Below are 18,116 nucleotides of genomic sequence, written 5' to 3' on the forward strand. Positions count from 1 at the left end.
TGGATCGGAGTGTCACGTTCCGACACCAGGATTAGTAAAGAGAATGAATCTTGAAATATGTTAATATACTCAATCTAAAGAACGTGCTTGGTGATGTTGTAAATGATTCTTATACTTGTTGCTATCACCTGTTGAGTATTGTAGTTGATTTTATGATATTATCTGATATATATTGTTTTCTATTTTGAGTTGGCCGATGATATCTACTCAGTACTCGTGTTTTGTACTAACCCCTACTTGTAATTGTTTTTCTTTGTTATTTGTGGAGTGCAGCAAACGTGCCATCGTCTTCAACTCAACCGCAACTCTAGCCTGTCTTCATCACGTCGGATCTCAGGGTGAGCTAATGCTTCTAGCTTGGACTGGATCTTCTTCTTCATGTCTTGATGCCTTGAAGTTCCGGCATGGACTAGCTGTTTATTATTTTAGCTTCCTAGATATTCTTAGATTTAGTATCTTGAGGATAGATGTTCTTGTGTTGATGACTTCCAGATTTTGGGAATAATAAGTATTGAGTTTTTAGAAGTTATTTAATCGATTTTCATTAATGAGTTTAAGTCTTCCGCATTATATTATGTTATTTATGGTTGAAATGTTGGGGTTTAGATTGGTTGGTTCGCTCACATAGTAGGATAAGTGTGGGTGCCACTCGCGACCCATTTTGGGTCGTGACATTTGTAAAGGTCTATAATTTAATTAACATAAACTTTTCTTATTATGTTTTGGTGGTAGCATGTAATTATAGTCTTCGTGCTATAATTTCTCTTATTGATGCATTTTTTCATTATCTTTCTTATTTAACTATATCAAATCATTTAGAGAAGTGAGAAGACATATAATATTTTACAGACAATTTTTTATTGGGTAAACTGAAAAACGAACCGATAATGATAAAAAACCAATAAAGAATATCTTATTGATTTGTTATTGGGTTAGCTCATTTAAAAATCAAAAATCGATAAATCGAACCGATAATACATAAAACTGAACCGAATCAATTGATGTACACCCGTAGACACTAACTATTTGGTTGTGTACTGAATAGAGAGAATCTTGACCTCTTTCGTAGATAGACAAACTTATTTTATAGTTATCGTTAGTTATTGCCTTCATAATTCAGATATTGTCCTTTTGGATCAACGATCATATTTTATAAGTAAAATTTTGTCTTCTTATTTATTATTAAAATTACTATATTATCCCTTTCGTTTAATTTTATTTGTTTACTATTTTAGATATACATTTATTTATTTCATTTATTATTTTTATAATAACAAGAAAAGATACATATTTTTTCTTTTTAAAAAAATGTTATGTCGTTCAAAATTTGAAAAATCGCTTCTCAAATACGTAAATAAAAGAGCTAAGAATATAAGGCATAAAACACATTCAAGAATGTGATATATGAGTAAAATTTTGTGTCTTCTTATTTAATTTATTTCATTTATATCTTTCATATATCAAGAAAAGATAAATGTGTTATCTTTTAAATGGCATGTCATTGCACACTTGAAAAAACACTTCTTATACGTTTTAATAGAAGAACAAAGAATACAAGACATAAAACTCGTTCAGCAAATGCGTTTTATGAGTAAAAATTTTGTGTCTTCTTATTTATTATTGAAATTACTATATTACCCATTCTGTTTAATTTTATTCATCCACTATTTTTTAAAAATATATTTATTTTATTTATTACTTTTATAATATCAAGAAACGATAAATATTTTATCTTCTAAAAAATTTCATGTCGTTGAAAGCTTGAAAAAACGCTTCTCAGATACCTAAATAGAATAGCTGAGAATATAAGACATAAAATGCATTAAACGAATGCGAATTATGAGTACAATAATAATTACTATATTACTCATTCACTTAAATTTTATTTGTCCATTATTTTTAAAATATATATATTTATTTTCATTTATATCTTTTATGTATCAGGAAAATATATAAATATTTTATATTTTTAAAAAGGTCATGTCGTTGAAAACGTGAAAGAACGCTTCTCAAATACCTAAATAGAAGAGTAGATAATATAAGACATAAAACGTCTTCAACAAACACACTTTATGAGTAAAATTCTCTATTTTCTTATTTATTGTTAAAATTACTATATTACCACTTACGTTTAATTTTATTTGTCCACTATTTTAAAAATATATTTATTTATTTTTTATTTATTACTTTTATAAAATAAAAAAAAGATAAATATCTTATCTTTTAAAATAATGTAATGTTGTTGAAAACTTGAAAAAAACGCTTCTCAGATATTTAAATAGAAGAGTTGAAAATATAAGGCATAAACGAATGCGGATTATGAGTACAATTTGTGTCTTCTTATTTATTTTTGAATTTACTACATTACTAATTTTATTTGTCCAATATTTTAAAGTATATTTATTTATTTCATTTATATATTTTAAAAATCAAGAAAATATAAATATTTCTTCCTTTAGAAACGTCATGTCATTGAAAACGTGAAAAGAACGCTTCTCAGATACCTAAATAGAAAGTAGAGAATATAAGGCATATACAATTTTTGTGTCTTCTTATTTTTTGTTGAAATTACCCCTTTCATTTAATTTTATTTGTCCACTACTTTAAAAATATATTTATTTATTACTTTTATAATATCAAGAATTGATAAATATTAAATTTTTAAAAAAAAATTTCATGTCGTTAAAAATTTAAAAAACATTTCTCAGGTACCTAAATATAAGAGCTGAGAATATAATGCATAAAACACATTCAACGAATGCGATTTATGAGTAAAATCTTACGGCTTCTTATTTATTATTGAAATTACTACATTACCCCTTCATTCTAATTTTATTTGTTATTGTTAAGATATATCTATTTATTTCATTTACATCTTTATTATATCAAAAAAAAAAAATTATCTTTTAAAAAACATTATGTCATTAAAAACTTGAAAAAATGCATCTCATATAGCTAAATAGAAAAGCAAAGAATAGAAGGCATAAAACATGTTTTATGAGTAAAACACTGTATCTTTTTATTTATTGTTAAAATTACTACGTTACATTTCGCTATAATTTTATTTATCTATTATTTTTCTATTTAATCTAAATAATACACACCCTTACGCAGGGCAATTGACAGCCCAATTTTTTTGGGCTTTTCCTAAGTAACATTTGGGCCTAACATGGCGTATAGGGCTTTGGAAAAAAAAATGAAAAAAGAATTTTATCTATTTAGTCAAATTTTAACACTTTTTGAAATTAAATAGGTACCCTAGAATGGAGCAATATAACTTCTCAGTATTATCTGAGAAGGTTGTTTATTTATTTTAAAATTAATAAAAGCAGATAAAGTAAAGATTATTTTTGCTCATAAATTACATAAAAACTACATATTTTATACGATATATTTGAGACCATAAGATTATTTCTAAAATTTTCTCGTGACATATTTGAATTACAAAATGAATGTGTCATTCAAATGATCCGATCATTATTGAATATAGTATTTTTTTAAAAAATCAAATAATTTTTTTATTTTTAAAGTATTATTACGTTATGTTAAATTCAATCAGATAAATATATTAAAACAATTAAAAAAAAAACTTATGAAGCAGAAGGCTTACCCAGGATTTCAGAAGGATATGTGTAATATTAAAAAAAAAATGTATCTAAAATATAAATTTAATTGGTTTAACTTTTAAGTTTTTAATGTTGAACCATTGAATTATATAAATTCAATATAAAAAGAAAATTGCTGCTAATTTTTTAAGGAAATTTTAATATTATAGCTCACTTCAAAATTTTGAAATATTAAAGCAAAAAAGTAAAAAAAAATTGATCGAGACGCTATAATTTTTATCGATAACCACTTGGAAAGTTGTTACTAAAAAGTATATATAAAATTGAAATTTCTATCTTTTCTAAAAATATACATCCTATCATTATCATATTATTATATATTACTTTTAACATAGATTTACACCTCCATATTTAAACACTCCATCTGCTCTTAATTACTTGTCAATTTTTGAAGTCACATATATATTAAGAAAATAATTGATGACGTTGTAAATTTGTCATTTTATCCCTATTAATTATTATAGTGGGTGAAAATTTTCTATATTTTTCAAAATAAATAATCATTCTATTGAGAATATAGTAGGTAAGAAAAATTTGTCCTTTCTTAATTTATTAAAATAGATAAATAATTAGAGATAATTATAAAAAAATAAAAAATACCTTTTTATAAAAAACACTATTTTATATAGTATAAAGAAAAAGTATAAATTCACGTAAATCCACGAAACCTCCTCTAGATACGTCAATGGCGTAAAGCCATCGATATTGAAGTGACTAGTGGCATTTTTGTTGCCACCTATATTGAATACATGACACTTGCTATCTATATGGCAAGTGACTAATCCAATACAAAAGAGAACTTTGATACTTTTTATGTATTATATATAAAGTTATTTTATTGTATATTTTTTGGTCAGAACTTTGTTTTATATTTAAAACGAATTCATTTTAATTATAGTGGAAGTCATATAGTATGTTGAAAGGAATTCACAAGATGAATGAATCCAGATGATACATTGTACATATTAAATAAAAGTCTATATACACCTTTGACATCCTTATGTGTACATTAATAATATATTTTAAATACTTTGATTTTTTTTAGTCCATATTAATTGATTGCAAAGACTTTTTTTTTTTTAAAAAAAAAAAACTAAATTCACAGTTTTTAATGAACTAGAATGCATAATCATTGCAGTAAAAATATACATATTAACAAAAAAGTTAAAATTTTATTTACAAAGAGCTATTAATATCGCTAAAGGTCGTTTAGTAGAGTATATTAAAAGAAATGCATACCTTACTTGATAGTCTTTTTAGTAATACACTATATTGTGTATTGCTAATATCATGAATTTTGAGGTATTAACAATAAACAATGATTTTAAATCTTAATGACCAGTTACAGAAGCGACTCTTCCCAATACTTTTTTTTTTACATCTTTTTTCACGATAAATAGTCTTTTTTAATACAGTGCATACTTTTTTTAAAGCATCAAACCAAACAATGCATAAAAATAATTTGTGTATCATTAATACATGTATCGCTAATGTAACATTACTAATACATTCTATTTAACATTATTTTTATATACTCTTTCAAAACGACGATGAAATAGAAGGATTTCTCGTAAATATAGTCATCTAAAAAATATAACTTGATAAATTATTATTTTTTAATAAATTAAAATAATATTTATTTTGGAAGAGAGGAACTATATATACATAGTGCTCAACAGATGCAGTACTATTGGGTGATTAATCAAGGAACTTAACCCAAAGCGTGACTTAATTAATTAATTAATTAATTAATTAATAGTAATTAAATTCTTCATTGTTGCTATTGAACTGTCATTCACGTGAAAGCTGGGAAATAGTCTAAGTACTATGTCAACTTGATTAATTTTTTTTTGTTAATTAATCAAGATACTAACTATCAAGTGAACCTCGAAAAGTCAAACTAATATTAATTTGAGCAACAAAATACATATTCCCTCAATTTCCATTTTTTTTTCTTCTAATTTTAAAAGAATATTTTTAAATCTTTTAATTATAAGTTAAAGCTACGTTGAAATAAGATATATAAAAATGTCTTTAAATCTTATAATTTTAAATATTTGAAAAGTTAAATTCTAAAAAGAGCAATACTAAATGACCAGAATTTGGACAGAAATTCAAAAGTATATAATATCTGTTTATTTTGAAATAATATGATTTTTTTTATTTTTTAATTAAAAAATGTTAAAGTTAAAAGGGTAATAATGTTAAGAAAAAATTAGTGTGAAGTACGTTATTTTACTATTTTGATCAAATTCTGTTTAAATTTTCCCGACAATTTTTTTTCCTCTTAAAAAATATTAAAGAAAAAAATGAGATTTTCTAAAATAAACTAAAAAAATGAAATTAAGACAAATAAATAAAACAAAAAATATTAACACTATTTATTTAGAGTATTATAGTAATGAAAATTAGAAAAGGTATAGTTTTAACGCTCACATATGCGTTAGAAAATAAAAAACGAACTAAGTAATATAACGTAAATAACCTATCTGACACAAACATAACTGAATATCATAATTAAGTTGATTTTGCGGCTCGATTTCATCATCCTTATATATCACAAAATGAATAATTTTATTGTTAATTCAAAATTCGCTTTCGATAATAGCTCTTAATAAATACTTATAAAAATGTGATTTCATATAGTATTTTACACTTGTATTAAAAAATAATCTTGTCCACCGACTAATCTAAAATGACGGCTTTAATGATTATTTAGGGCATTGATGAACCGACTTTTTTCAGTGGGTAATCTAAAACACAAGTCTTTATATAAGTACTGTGGGATTAATTAACTAAATTAATTAATAATTAGTTGATCTGGTGACAGTTTGGATATTTAGAAATATTTAATTTCTTGTTTTAGGTATAATTAGAAGAATGACAGCTAAAATACAGAAAGTTAAAAGTCGGCACTCATAATTAACATAATTATTATTGGGATTAACTATCAAGACATGGCTCATTGCATTGTCTCTTCCTGTATTTAAAAAGACGACATGAGACGAGACGTTTTAGACAGCATAGAACGAAATATTTTATGCGGTATAGAGTAAAATGTAAATTTTAAAATATGAAATATAAATTTTATAGATTTATCAGAACGTCATTTCATATATACTTTTTATAACGAATGGTGTATATATATATATATGTATATATATATATATATTTTGTTATCCTAAATGGTATATTAATATATCAAAATATTTGATCAAAATCTCTAGATTTATTATTGGTAATCTTAGAGATTTCATTTCAATAAAAATAGTTATTTGTTAAGATAGTTGTTATAATTTATAGAGCTTATAAAGAACGTGTTGTTATAAAATTGTCATAGAGAGACATAAGCTTATAATTATTTGTAAATAATTTTCATGTAATCTATTTCTTTTAGTTTTCATTCGATAATATAATTATTTTTATTTTAAATTATTTTTTATTAGATATATTATTTCAAATATGTCAAACTTTTACTATTAATCTCTTCAATTTTCATGAAATGCTTACTTTTTCTATAAATAATATTGAATATTTGTTAAAAAAAAATAAGTTATAACCTATTATTCTAAAAAATAAGATCTCTTAAATTTAGGGGTCTAAGACACATGTCTTCTTTTTAACACTGTCAAATTACTCCTAAATTTTATAATAAATATTAGCTACCACAAGAAAATTATATTTGTTAGCTTATTTATAGAATTACTTATTTATCTTAATATAGTTATATTTTATTAATATTTAAATAAAATAAAAGAAGTATTATATGCTAGGATTCTAAATTAATTACAAGTCTAATTAGTTTAAGATTTTTATTTGTATTATCAAAAATATGAAAGATTTTTTCACCGCTTTGTTCGTCCTCATTATTTTCACTTTCGCTTTGTTCGTCCGTATTATTTTCACTTTCGCTTTGTTAGTAAACACTATTGAAACAATTTGAGACAATCATGATAACTTTTTACTTATTATTATTAATATTATTTTAAAATCTAAACTAATTATTTTCATACAAAAAATTATTCTAATTTACTAAATCTTTTTCGCAACATAAAAAAGTGTTTAAGTAGGTACTTTCATTGCTTCAGACCATTTAATCAACAACATAAATGAATTTAAAACAAACTTTGATACATATACCATCCTACGTACTCCAATTTTGAATAATACTTAAAGTTGATACGAACGTTATGTCAAGAAATAAACCTTAGATCATTAAAACATATTTTTTTTTCTCAAAAAAAGAGAAAATAATGTGAAGCATTTTATATTATAGAAATGTATAGCATTCCTTCCATCAACAATTGTTTGACAGTTATATTAAATATAGATGTTTAAGATTAATTGTCAATTTAAATAATCAATAAATAATTAGTCACTTTTTTTAAAAAAATTTGCCCTTAATGATGGTGTAGTTCAATTAAAAAGTTATGTAGACTTTTAATATTTTTGATATAGTAGGGTTTTGTTAGTCAAATTACACCCTATATTAATTTTTTTTAGAGATTCGCATGACCTTAACACGATAAATAATTATGAATGGAGGAAATATTTCGTAATAGATTTTTAAGGTCGTCAACTTAGTTCTATTGGTTTGTATAATGTGGCATGCCACACCTATTGCTAGTTAGTACTTGGTAGTAACTAGTTATTGATCAACTAGTATTATTATAAATAACTATTTTTCCATCTGTTTGTTTTTACTGGTTTAATATATTAAAATAATTATTTAATTTAATTTATATATATTATTAATTTTAATTTTTTAAACCAATTTTATTTATAAAAAATTTCTTACAATATATCATGAGCTACACATCCCAGATTTTCTGGGTGAAGAACTTCGATTTCTTCATTACTATGATTCTAGAAAGATTTCACCATATATATAATTGCGTGACAATCCAGTAACAAATAGAGAAAGTGAATCAATATCCTTCTAAATTATTACTCGCCCTATCTCAATTTACGTAGCATTATTTAATTTAACATAATTTTTTTGTAATTTAATGTCTAAAATACTCTTGATCGTGACTAAAAATTATTTAATTAAAAATAAAAAAATTATTTTAAATTAAATTATTTTTCAAATATGAAAATATATCATTTTTCTGAACAGACTAAAAAACATATTATGTACTATAAATTAAGATTAAGAAGAAAATTGTTCCATAGGTAAATTGCCTTTGAACTATAACTTCCAGATAATAAACCCTAAAAATTTATATGCCGGTGTTTACACAAAGCTAATATATATATATTATGTGTATGAATGTATAATATATTTTACTTTATTAAATCACGTAATAATAAAAATTATATTGACTTAATATAAATTTGATGGAATAAATTTTTTCTATTTTGGGTTTGAAGTATGTTTTATAACTTGATTTATGATTTTTTTGATTCATTATGTCTTTACACCATTATGAAAATTGTGGTTTATAGTTGGTCACGTGCCAATCAATTATATGATTTAACCAGCAAGTCCCTTAATTCAAATAATTAATTATGAAAAATAGACAATTTGGGTCAACTCCCCCTGGTATATCAAATTGTTTAAAGACAGAGTATATCTTTATGGAAATTAGAAAGAATTAAGACAGCCAAACAAAAAAATAAAAAATCAAAGAAATATATCTCCATAATCTCAGCAATATGCATGAACCCAAATCCTAATATAAAAACCCCTTTATTAGTACTCTCACTTTCATTCCTCACTCACTAAATCAAATTATCCCGCAATGCCTTCCGCAACTGTGAACTTAGTGTCCAAATGCACCATTTTCCCATCGGAAAAATCATCTCCCAATTATCTGAAACTCTCCGTTTCCGATCTTCCTATGCTCTCTGTTCACTACATTCAGAAAGGTTGTTTATTCACTCGTCCACCTTTTCCGATACCTCAACTCATTTCTCTTCTTAAAATCAATCTATCTCATACTCTCACTGACTTCCCTCCACTCGCGGGACGATTTGTCACAGATTCAGATGGCTACGTATACATCAACTGCAACGACGATGGTGTTGATTTTGTTCATGCTACAGCTACACACATTTGTATTCGCGATGTGATAGGTTCTATTGATGTTCCTCATTGTGTTAAAGAGTTTTTTCCTTTGGACAGAACGGTTAGCTATCGAGGGCATTTTATCCCTCTTCTAGCTGTACAAGTGACGGAATTAGCTGACGGCGTATTCATTGGATGCGCCGTCAATCATTCCGTCACTGACGGGACTTCGTTTTGGAATTTCTTCAATACATTTGCGGAGGTGAGTAGAGGTGTGAAAAGGATTGTAAGGCAGCCTGATTTTACACGTGATTCTGTTTTGATTACGAATTCTGTACTGAAACTACCGGCTGATGGACCGAAGGTTACTTTCGCCGGCGATGCTCCGTTGAGGGAGAGGATTTTTAGTTTTAGCAGAGAATCAATTCAGAGACTGAAAGCGAAGACGAATAATCAGAAATTGAATTTCGACGGAGAAATTAACATTGTTGAATTGATTGCAAAACAGAGCAACGATCACCTGAAAATCAAAACAGAATCGGCTGAGATTTCATCATTTCAATCGCTTTGCGCATTGCTGTGGCGTGCAGTAACACGTGCAAGGAAATTCCCATCTTCGAAAATGACGACATTCAGAATGGCGGTAAATTGCCGTCACCGTCTCCAGCCGAAGCTAAATCCGTTGTACTTCGGCAACGCAATTCAGAGCATTCCGACTTACGTATCAGCAGGGGACGTATTATCTCACGATCTACGCTGGTGCGCTGAGCAATTGAACAAAAACGTGAAGGCACACGATGATTTTATGGTGAGGAAGTTCGTAGGGGATTGGGAAAAGGATCCGCGGTGTTTCCCGTTGGGAAATTTCGACGGAGCTATGCTAACAATGGGAAGCTCTCCAAGGTTTCCAATGTATGAAAATGATTTCGGATGGGGAAGGCCAGTTGCTGTTCGGAGTGGACGGGCTAATAAATTTGACGGGAAGATATCAGCGTTTCCGGGGAGAGAAGGAGGAGGAAGTGTGGATTTGGAGGTGATTTTGTCACCGGAAACAATGGATGCCCTGGAGTCTGATCCGGAATTCATGCAGTTTGTTAATGGCTATTGAACTTTTCTTTAACGTAGCTTTTTTGCTTTTTTGTGATTTTACTCAATGTGTATTCTGTTGTGATTAATGTAATTGAGTTTAACCTTTTATTAAATTGTTAAAAACTATTATCATTGTGTAATTATAAACAAAATAGTTAATATCCATAGTTATACTGAACCGTCTTTTCGAATTTGACTCAGTCCAACTCATTTCACTTCTCAAGCTTTTCTCATATCATTCACCCGCATAGCTCCGTCATCTCTTGCTTATTGATGCGGGGAGCAATTGAACAAAAACGTGAAGAAGCATCACGATGTTATGGTGAGGAAGTTCGTAGAGGATTGGAAAAAAGATCCACGGTGTTTTACTCTTACGGAGCTACGCTAACAATGGGAAGCTCCCTAAGGTTTCCAATGTACGAGAATGATTTCAGTCTCGTACATTGGCAACCTCGGTAAGCTACACATTGTTAGCACAACTCCGTCAAAATTTTCCAACGTGGATCCTTTTCCCAGTCCTCTACCAACTTTATAACCACAACATCTTCTTACACCTTCACGTGTTTGTTCAATTGCTCTGCGCACCAATGCAAATAGTGAAACAAAACGTCTTCTGCTAATGCATAAATCAGAGTTCTCTGAATTGCGTTGGCAATGGAATTGGACATAACCTTTCTGAATTTAGCGAACAGAGAGCATAGGAAAATCGTAAACGGAGAGTTTTAGATGAGTAATAGATGATTTATCAGATCGAAAAAGTATTAGATTTGAAGACCGAAAGTTGTAGTGTTGTTATTAATTGAAATAAGCTGAGAATGAAGTAAAAGTAAGGAAGAGGAGGGCTTTATATAGGAGATTCATGAACTTAGGTTCATGCATTTGTTCGAAAATATTGAGAAATCACGGAATTTTTTCATAATTTAAACGTGTTTTATAACATTGTCATTAAGAATATTTCACCGGAAGACCAAAAATAACTCAATTGTAGTGTTTTTGTTATTACTTTGAAATAAGGAGTGAAAGTAAGAAAGAGTAGGGCTTTATATAGGAAATGAATGAGTGATTCATGGAACTCAGATTCATGCGCTTGAACAAATATGTTTGGATCATTGTTATTCATTGTATTGTATGATTACTATATCTATCATGTTTGTTTTGATTGTTACTTAAAATGAATTGTACTGTATTGTTAAATTTCGTTGTTACCTAACAATGGTGTGTTCCCATTGTTACTTTATTTCTTTTCCAATTATATCTTTACATAATATTTTAAAATACTATTTTATCCATTACCTTAATTTAATTGTTACTAAATAATAACAAACAATACAATCTAACCAAACATTGTATCTACCATACAATATAGTACAATACAATACATTATGAAACAATGAGTAACAATGATCCAAACAAAGTGGTAGAGGTGTAACATGTGCTCAACTTGTGTGTAATTCGTGTTTTTCAAATATCAAATTAAATTAATTATACTTAGATTTTTTAAATCCATAATCTGAATCAAATCAATCAAAAACAGATTATTTCAACCTTTGTCTGTTTTACAAGATTATGTATAGAACTTTGAAGGCTAGATAATTTATAAATATGTATAAAATGTATAGTTTTTACATATACAAGTTTTCATAAAATTAATGAGTAAATATTTTTTTTATAATTTTCTTTTATTCTTTTGGATAAGTAAAGAGAGCCAAGATAAATATTCTATTCAAAAATTTAAAAAATAACTAGTATCAATATGAACTGTGTCTTGATGATGACAACACAGGTTTAAGATGTCATTTTGTGCTTTTAATATCTAGTATCTATATCTATATAGTATATACAATGGATTAAGAAATTAATTAAATGATAAAAGGCATTGGATTATAAACTTAGCAATTATGATTTAGGATATAGTAAGTATAATTGTCATCTATTTATACTGAATTTTAAAAGAAACAAAAAAATAATTTCTTTAGATAAAAACGACAATTAAAATGAAAGGAAGAAATTTAACTCTAACAGTAATAATTATAACGAATAATAATAAACTGACGAAGTAATTGAATTTGTAGGCCTTAAAGAAAATGTCAGCCAACATAAAGAATATTAAAAGTAGGCACTCATTGATTATTATTACTAAAATTAGAATTCCACCACTCCTTGGATCAGGGACATGTCTCATTGTCCCTTCCATTTATAGAAAAAATAGTTTAATATAAGTATTTTCTTCTTTCGATTTTAATTTATGTAATATTTTTTAGATTTAAAGTTTTAAATAAATTTATTTTCTGTTGTAATTTTTTGTATAAATATTTTGGATAGTTAGTTATTGTGTTTTATTGTACTTTTTACGTATATAGATTTAATATCAAAAAATTTATAGATTTTATGTGTATTCTTAGACAAATTTAAATTGTTTGACTCTTAAAAAATAAAAATTGTCATATAAATTGAGATGAATGGGTATTAATTTTTTTGATTTGAGTGTCTTTTGATGAAATAATTTAAAAGTTATTCTCTCCGTCCAGAATTGTTTGTCATGTTGCGTTTATCGAAAGTTAATTTGACTAATTTTCAAAGGTAAATTAGATCACATTAATTCGATATTTAAATAAAAAAATTAGATATTCTAAAACTATGTGAAAATTACTATAAATTACATTTTTTTCCATGTTAATATGATGAAAAAATACATCTTAAAAATGTTAGTCAAAATTTTTATAGTTTGACTCTAAAAATAGAAACCATAACAAACAAAACCGGACGGAGGGAGTATGACTTTTCTAAAAGAAGAAAAAAACGCTTTATTCATTCACCTATTTTAAATATGAGCAACTTACAAAAATGACTATATTTTCACGATATTAAAGGGCAATAGCTATAAGTACTATATTTTTTAAAAAATGACTACGATTTATGTCTTTTTCTAACTGTATTATTGTATATGTTTTTTATTTTTTTTATTTATATGTTAATACAGTTTTAATTAATTACAACAAATTATATAAGAAAAATTAATTATTTTGTACAGATTCAAATTGGTATATTTATTTATAAAATTTAAAGTATTAATATATCAAGGATACATGTACTTGTAAAAACTTGATGTATGAATATATTATACAAGATAAAGTATAATAATTTATCAAATGACCACGGTAATTTGAAAAATAAATACAATGTTATTGAACAAAAAATGAATACACCAATATAGTATAACATATGAATAAATTCTTGTTAAACAAAAGACGGGACACATTTGACAACTCAGAAACAATAAAAAATGAAAAATAATAGAACGTGTAGATAACAAAATGTGCAAGTATTTGCATGTATAAAAAAATGAAAAAGCCAATATACGTCAATTGCTTTTTGGTTAAGTTTTTCCTATAATATTTGAGGTTTGGTGTTAATTCATGTATAAAAATATAGTAGTATTATATCCAATTACACTTGTGTTGCCTAATTAACATTTTAAATTCGATAGATTACTATACTTGTATTCACAAATCACGAGTTCAACTTGTGTTAATATTAGAACATAAGTATCTATGTGTATAACTATTTTACTGTATGGACATGGATTGTGGTGCACTGTTGAGAGTCTTTCATCCTTAACCAGATGTCTCAGATTTGAGCTCTGGGCATAGAGAAATTCTGTAGGGAGCGTCACTCCGAATAGACCCTACAGAGAGCTATTCAAATTAAGTCGAAGCTCCAATATGAGCTTCGAATACCAGGTGGGAGACCAAAAGAAAAAACTATTCTATTGGATACAAATTTGACAATCAAACAAACCTTAATCTCTTTTTATTCATGTTCTTCTTGTACCACTCTTTTATATATATATATATATATATATATATATATAGTCACTGTAATGTAAAAACGAATATTTTTTCGATCAAAGGAAAATAAAAATAGATGTAATCTATACAAATAAGAGATTAAGTGGTTTCAAGACCCGGTCCATTTCTAAGCACATTTTGAGCTTACAAATAAGAGATTAAGTGGTTTCAAGACCCAGTCCATTTCTAAGTACATTTGAGATCAAAGTAAACTTTATTGAAGCAGAACTCAATTCAATTTCTATTTCAATTCATTTTAATATGTTCGATTTCTATCTAACAGACACATTTGATACCCTTTGGAAAAAATCTATCTCTTACTTGTGTAAAACTCTCTATGCACTCTGTTCACTACATTCAAAAATGTTATCTCAGACACCTTTCACTTCTCAAGCTCAGTCTATCTCATAACAACCATGACTGAGATTTCATCATTTCAATCGCTTTGCGTATTGCTCAAAATGAATTTATTTTCTGAATATAATTTGTTAAGAGAGATTTATTACATATAGAAAAATGATTTATTCAATCGTATAAAAAAGACTGTTCTTTTTCATATATTGCTGATTGAATTGTGTTAACAAATTCTTAAAATCCAGTAACATACTGCATGAATTCTGTGTCTGACTCAAGGCCTTCCATTGTTTCCGGTGACAAAATCATCTCCAAATCCACACTTCCTCCTCCTTTTCTCCCCGGAAACGCCGATATCTTCCCGTCAAATTTATTCGCTCGTCCACTCCGAACAGCAACCGGCCTTCCCCACCCGAAATCATTCTCGTACATTGGAAATCTCGGCGAACTCCCCATGGTTAGCATAGCTCCGTCGAAATTTCCCAACGGAAAACACCGTGGATCCTTTTCCCAATCCCCTACGAACTTCCTCACCATAACATCGTCGTGTGCCTTTACGTTTTTGTTCAATTGCTCAGCGCACCAGCGTAGATCGTGCGATAATACGTCCCCTGCTGATACGTAAGTCGGAATGCTCTGAATTGCGTTGCCGAAGTATAACGGATTTAGCTTCGGCTGGAGACGGTGACGGCAATTTACCGCCATTCTGAATGTCGTCATTTTCGAAGATGGAAATTTCCTCGCACGTGTTACTGCACGCCACAGCAATGCGCAAAGCGATTGAAATGATGAAATCTCAGCCGATTCCGTTTTGATTTTCAGGTGATCGTTGCTCTGTTTTTCCATCGATTTAACAATGTTGATTTCTGCATCGAAATTCAATTTCTGATTGTTCGTCTTCGCTTTGAGTCTCTGAATTGATTCCCAGCTAAAACTAAAAATCCTCTCCCTCAACGGAGCATCACCGTCGAAAGTAACTTTCGGTCCATCAGCCGGTAGTTTCAGTATAGAACTCGAAATCAAAACAGAATCACGTGTAAAATCAGGCTGCCTTACAATCCTTTTCACACCTCTACTCACCTCAGCAAATGTATTGAAGAAATTCCAAAACGATGTCCCGTCAGTGACGGAATGATTGACGGCGCATCCAATAAATACGCCGTCAGCTAATTCCGTCACTTGTACAGCTAGAAGAGGGATAAAATGCCCTCGATAGCTAACGGTTCGGTCTAAAGGAAAAAACTCGTTAACACAATGAGGAACATCAATAGAACCTATCACATCCCGAATACAAATGTGTGTAGCTGTAGCATGAACAAAATCAACACCATCGTCGTTGCAGTTAATGTATACGTAGCCATCTGAATCTGTGACAAATCGCCCGGCGAGTGGAGGGAAGCGAGTGAGAGTATGAGATAGATTGATTTTAAGAAGGGAAATGAGTTGAGATATAGGAAAAGGCGGATGAGTGAATAAACAACCTTTCTGAATGTAGTGAACAGAGAGCATAGGAAGATCGGAAACGGAGAGTTTCAGATCGGGTAGTGACGATTTTTCCGACGGAGAAATGGTGGATTTGGAGAGTAAAGTAACATGAGTAGCAGCAGCAGCAGAAGGCATTGTTAGTTTTGTTAGTTTTTGTTACTAGTTAGGCTGCTGAGGATGAAGTGAGAATAAGTAATATGATGGGGTTTATATAAGAGTTTTGATTCATGCATTTGTGGTAGTGCTTACTTGTCTTTTCTCTTTGTTGCTAAGTTTGAAACATGGGCAGAAGTTGACCTCATTTTTATTTTGGGGGACTGCACTTAAAAAATGACTTAGCTGGCCCGTGTCCAACGTGAAAGTGGATTCAAATTTTTTATATGTATATGATATCATTTAACACTACTGAAATGGTTAAAAAGATCCGCCGTTAATCAAAGGTTTCATATTCGAGTTAAATTTTATTGATAGTATCATCTTCGAAAGGATGTTATTATGTTCGATTTAGATTTAGTTAGAGCGTGGAAAACACTAGGTGGGAAATTACACGGACAAAAAAAAAACTAGTTACTCTGAGTTCAACAATAGCTATTCAATAATATTTGTCCATGAAATCAATAGATAATTTTGTAATTAATTTTTAATTTTATCTTTTATCATTAATTATTATCATTCTCATATTACTTTTTTAAGAATTGTGTTTATTACTTTTTCTGTTCTTTACTTATTCACCTTTGAATTGACATGTCTATTTAAAAAATATTATTGATATAGTGAGTTTATTATTTTATCTATATAAATAATGAAGTGGCTGGATTAAAATTTAAAAATTTAAGATTTTCAAAAAGTTTCACCTTTTTCAAAGTAATATATTGAGGATATAACAGGTAAAAAAAGGGCAACTTTCAAATATAACAAACATAAAATTTATATTTTTGTATGCTATAGCAAAATTTGCATGATTACGCTCCATAGCAAACTTATATATGTATATTCGCTATACATATATAATTGAAGCGAATTGTATAAAATTAGAAAGAGAGAAATTATATACAATTTGAATTGTATAAAAGGAGAAAGCGAGAAAGGCAAAATTGAATTGTATAAAACAAGAAAAAGAGAAATTATATATAATTTGAATTTGTATAAAACGAGAAAGAGAGAAACGCAAAAAGAGACTTGTGTAGGGAATATACAATTGATCGAATTGTATGAAACGAGAAAAAGAGAAATTATATACAATTTGAATTTGTATAAAACGAAAAAGGCAAAAGAGACTTGGGCAGGGAAATATTTGTATTGTATAATTAAATTGTATAGGACGAAGATATATGTATTTGCATGTGTTTATACAATTTTCTAGCTTTATACAATTAGAAACAAAATTTATAAAATTCTATCGTATAAAGCGAGAGAGGCGAGCGACAGGAATAAGCGAGCAAGAGAGGGTGAGTGGCGAGCGAGAATATGCGGGAGAGAGGAACTGACAAACAGTTTGCTATGAAACACAAATAAATCAAAGGGTAGCTAATATATTTATTTTATATTATTAATTTGTCGTTCTATAAAATTATCCCTAAAAAATTGTTCTTTGTTGATTTATCAAAATGAACAAATAATTAAAAACAAAGTAAGTATATACAATAATACAAAGGGTAATATAATAAAATCACGCTTCTTAATAATTTCTTAAAAAAATATGTA

General features: G+C 27.9%; 2 protein-coding genes across 2 annotated transcripts; one reads left to right on the forward strand and one right to left on the reverse strand.

Annotated features, from left to right (window-relative positions):
- Positions 1-9,236: 9,236 nt before the first annotated feature.
- On the forward strand, positions 9,237-10,838 carry LOC101256490 (BAHD acyltransferase DCR-like). Its single transcript, XM_004239889.5, has one exon. It carries the CDS (start codon positions 9,371-9,373, stop codon positions 10,742-10,744), a length of 1,374 nt encoding a protein of 457 aa, XP_004239937.1. The 5' UTR covers positions 9,237-9,370; the 3' UTR covers positions 10,745-10,838.
- Positions 10,839-15,025: 4,187 nt separating this feature from the next.
- On the reverse strand, positions 15,026-16,591 carry LOC101256185 (BAHD acyltransferase DCR). Its single transcript, XM_004239888.5, has one exon. It carries the CDS (start codon positions 16,545-16,547, stop codon positions 15,162-15,164), a length of 1,386 nt encoding a protein of 461 aa, XP_004239936.1. The 5' UTR covers positions 16,548-16,591; the 3' UTR covers positions 15,026-15,161.
- Between the last annotated feature and the right edge of the window lie 1,525 nt (positions 16,592-18,116).

This window comes from Solanum lycopersicum, chromosome 5 (assembly GCF_036512215.1).
Source record: "Solanum lycopersicum chromosome 5, SLM_r2.1".
NCBI lineage: Eukaryota > Viridiplantae > Streptophyta > Magnoliopsida > Solanales > Solanaceae > Solanum > Solanum lycopersicum.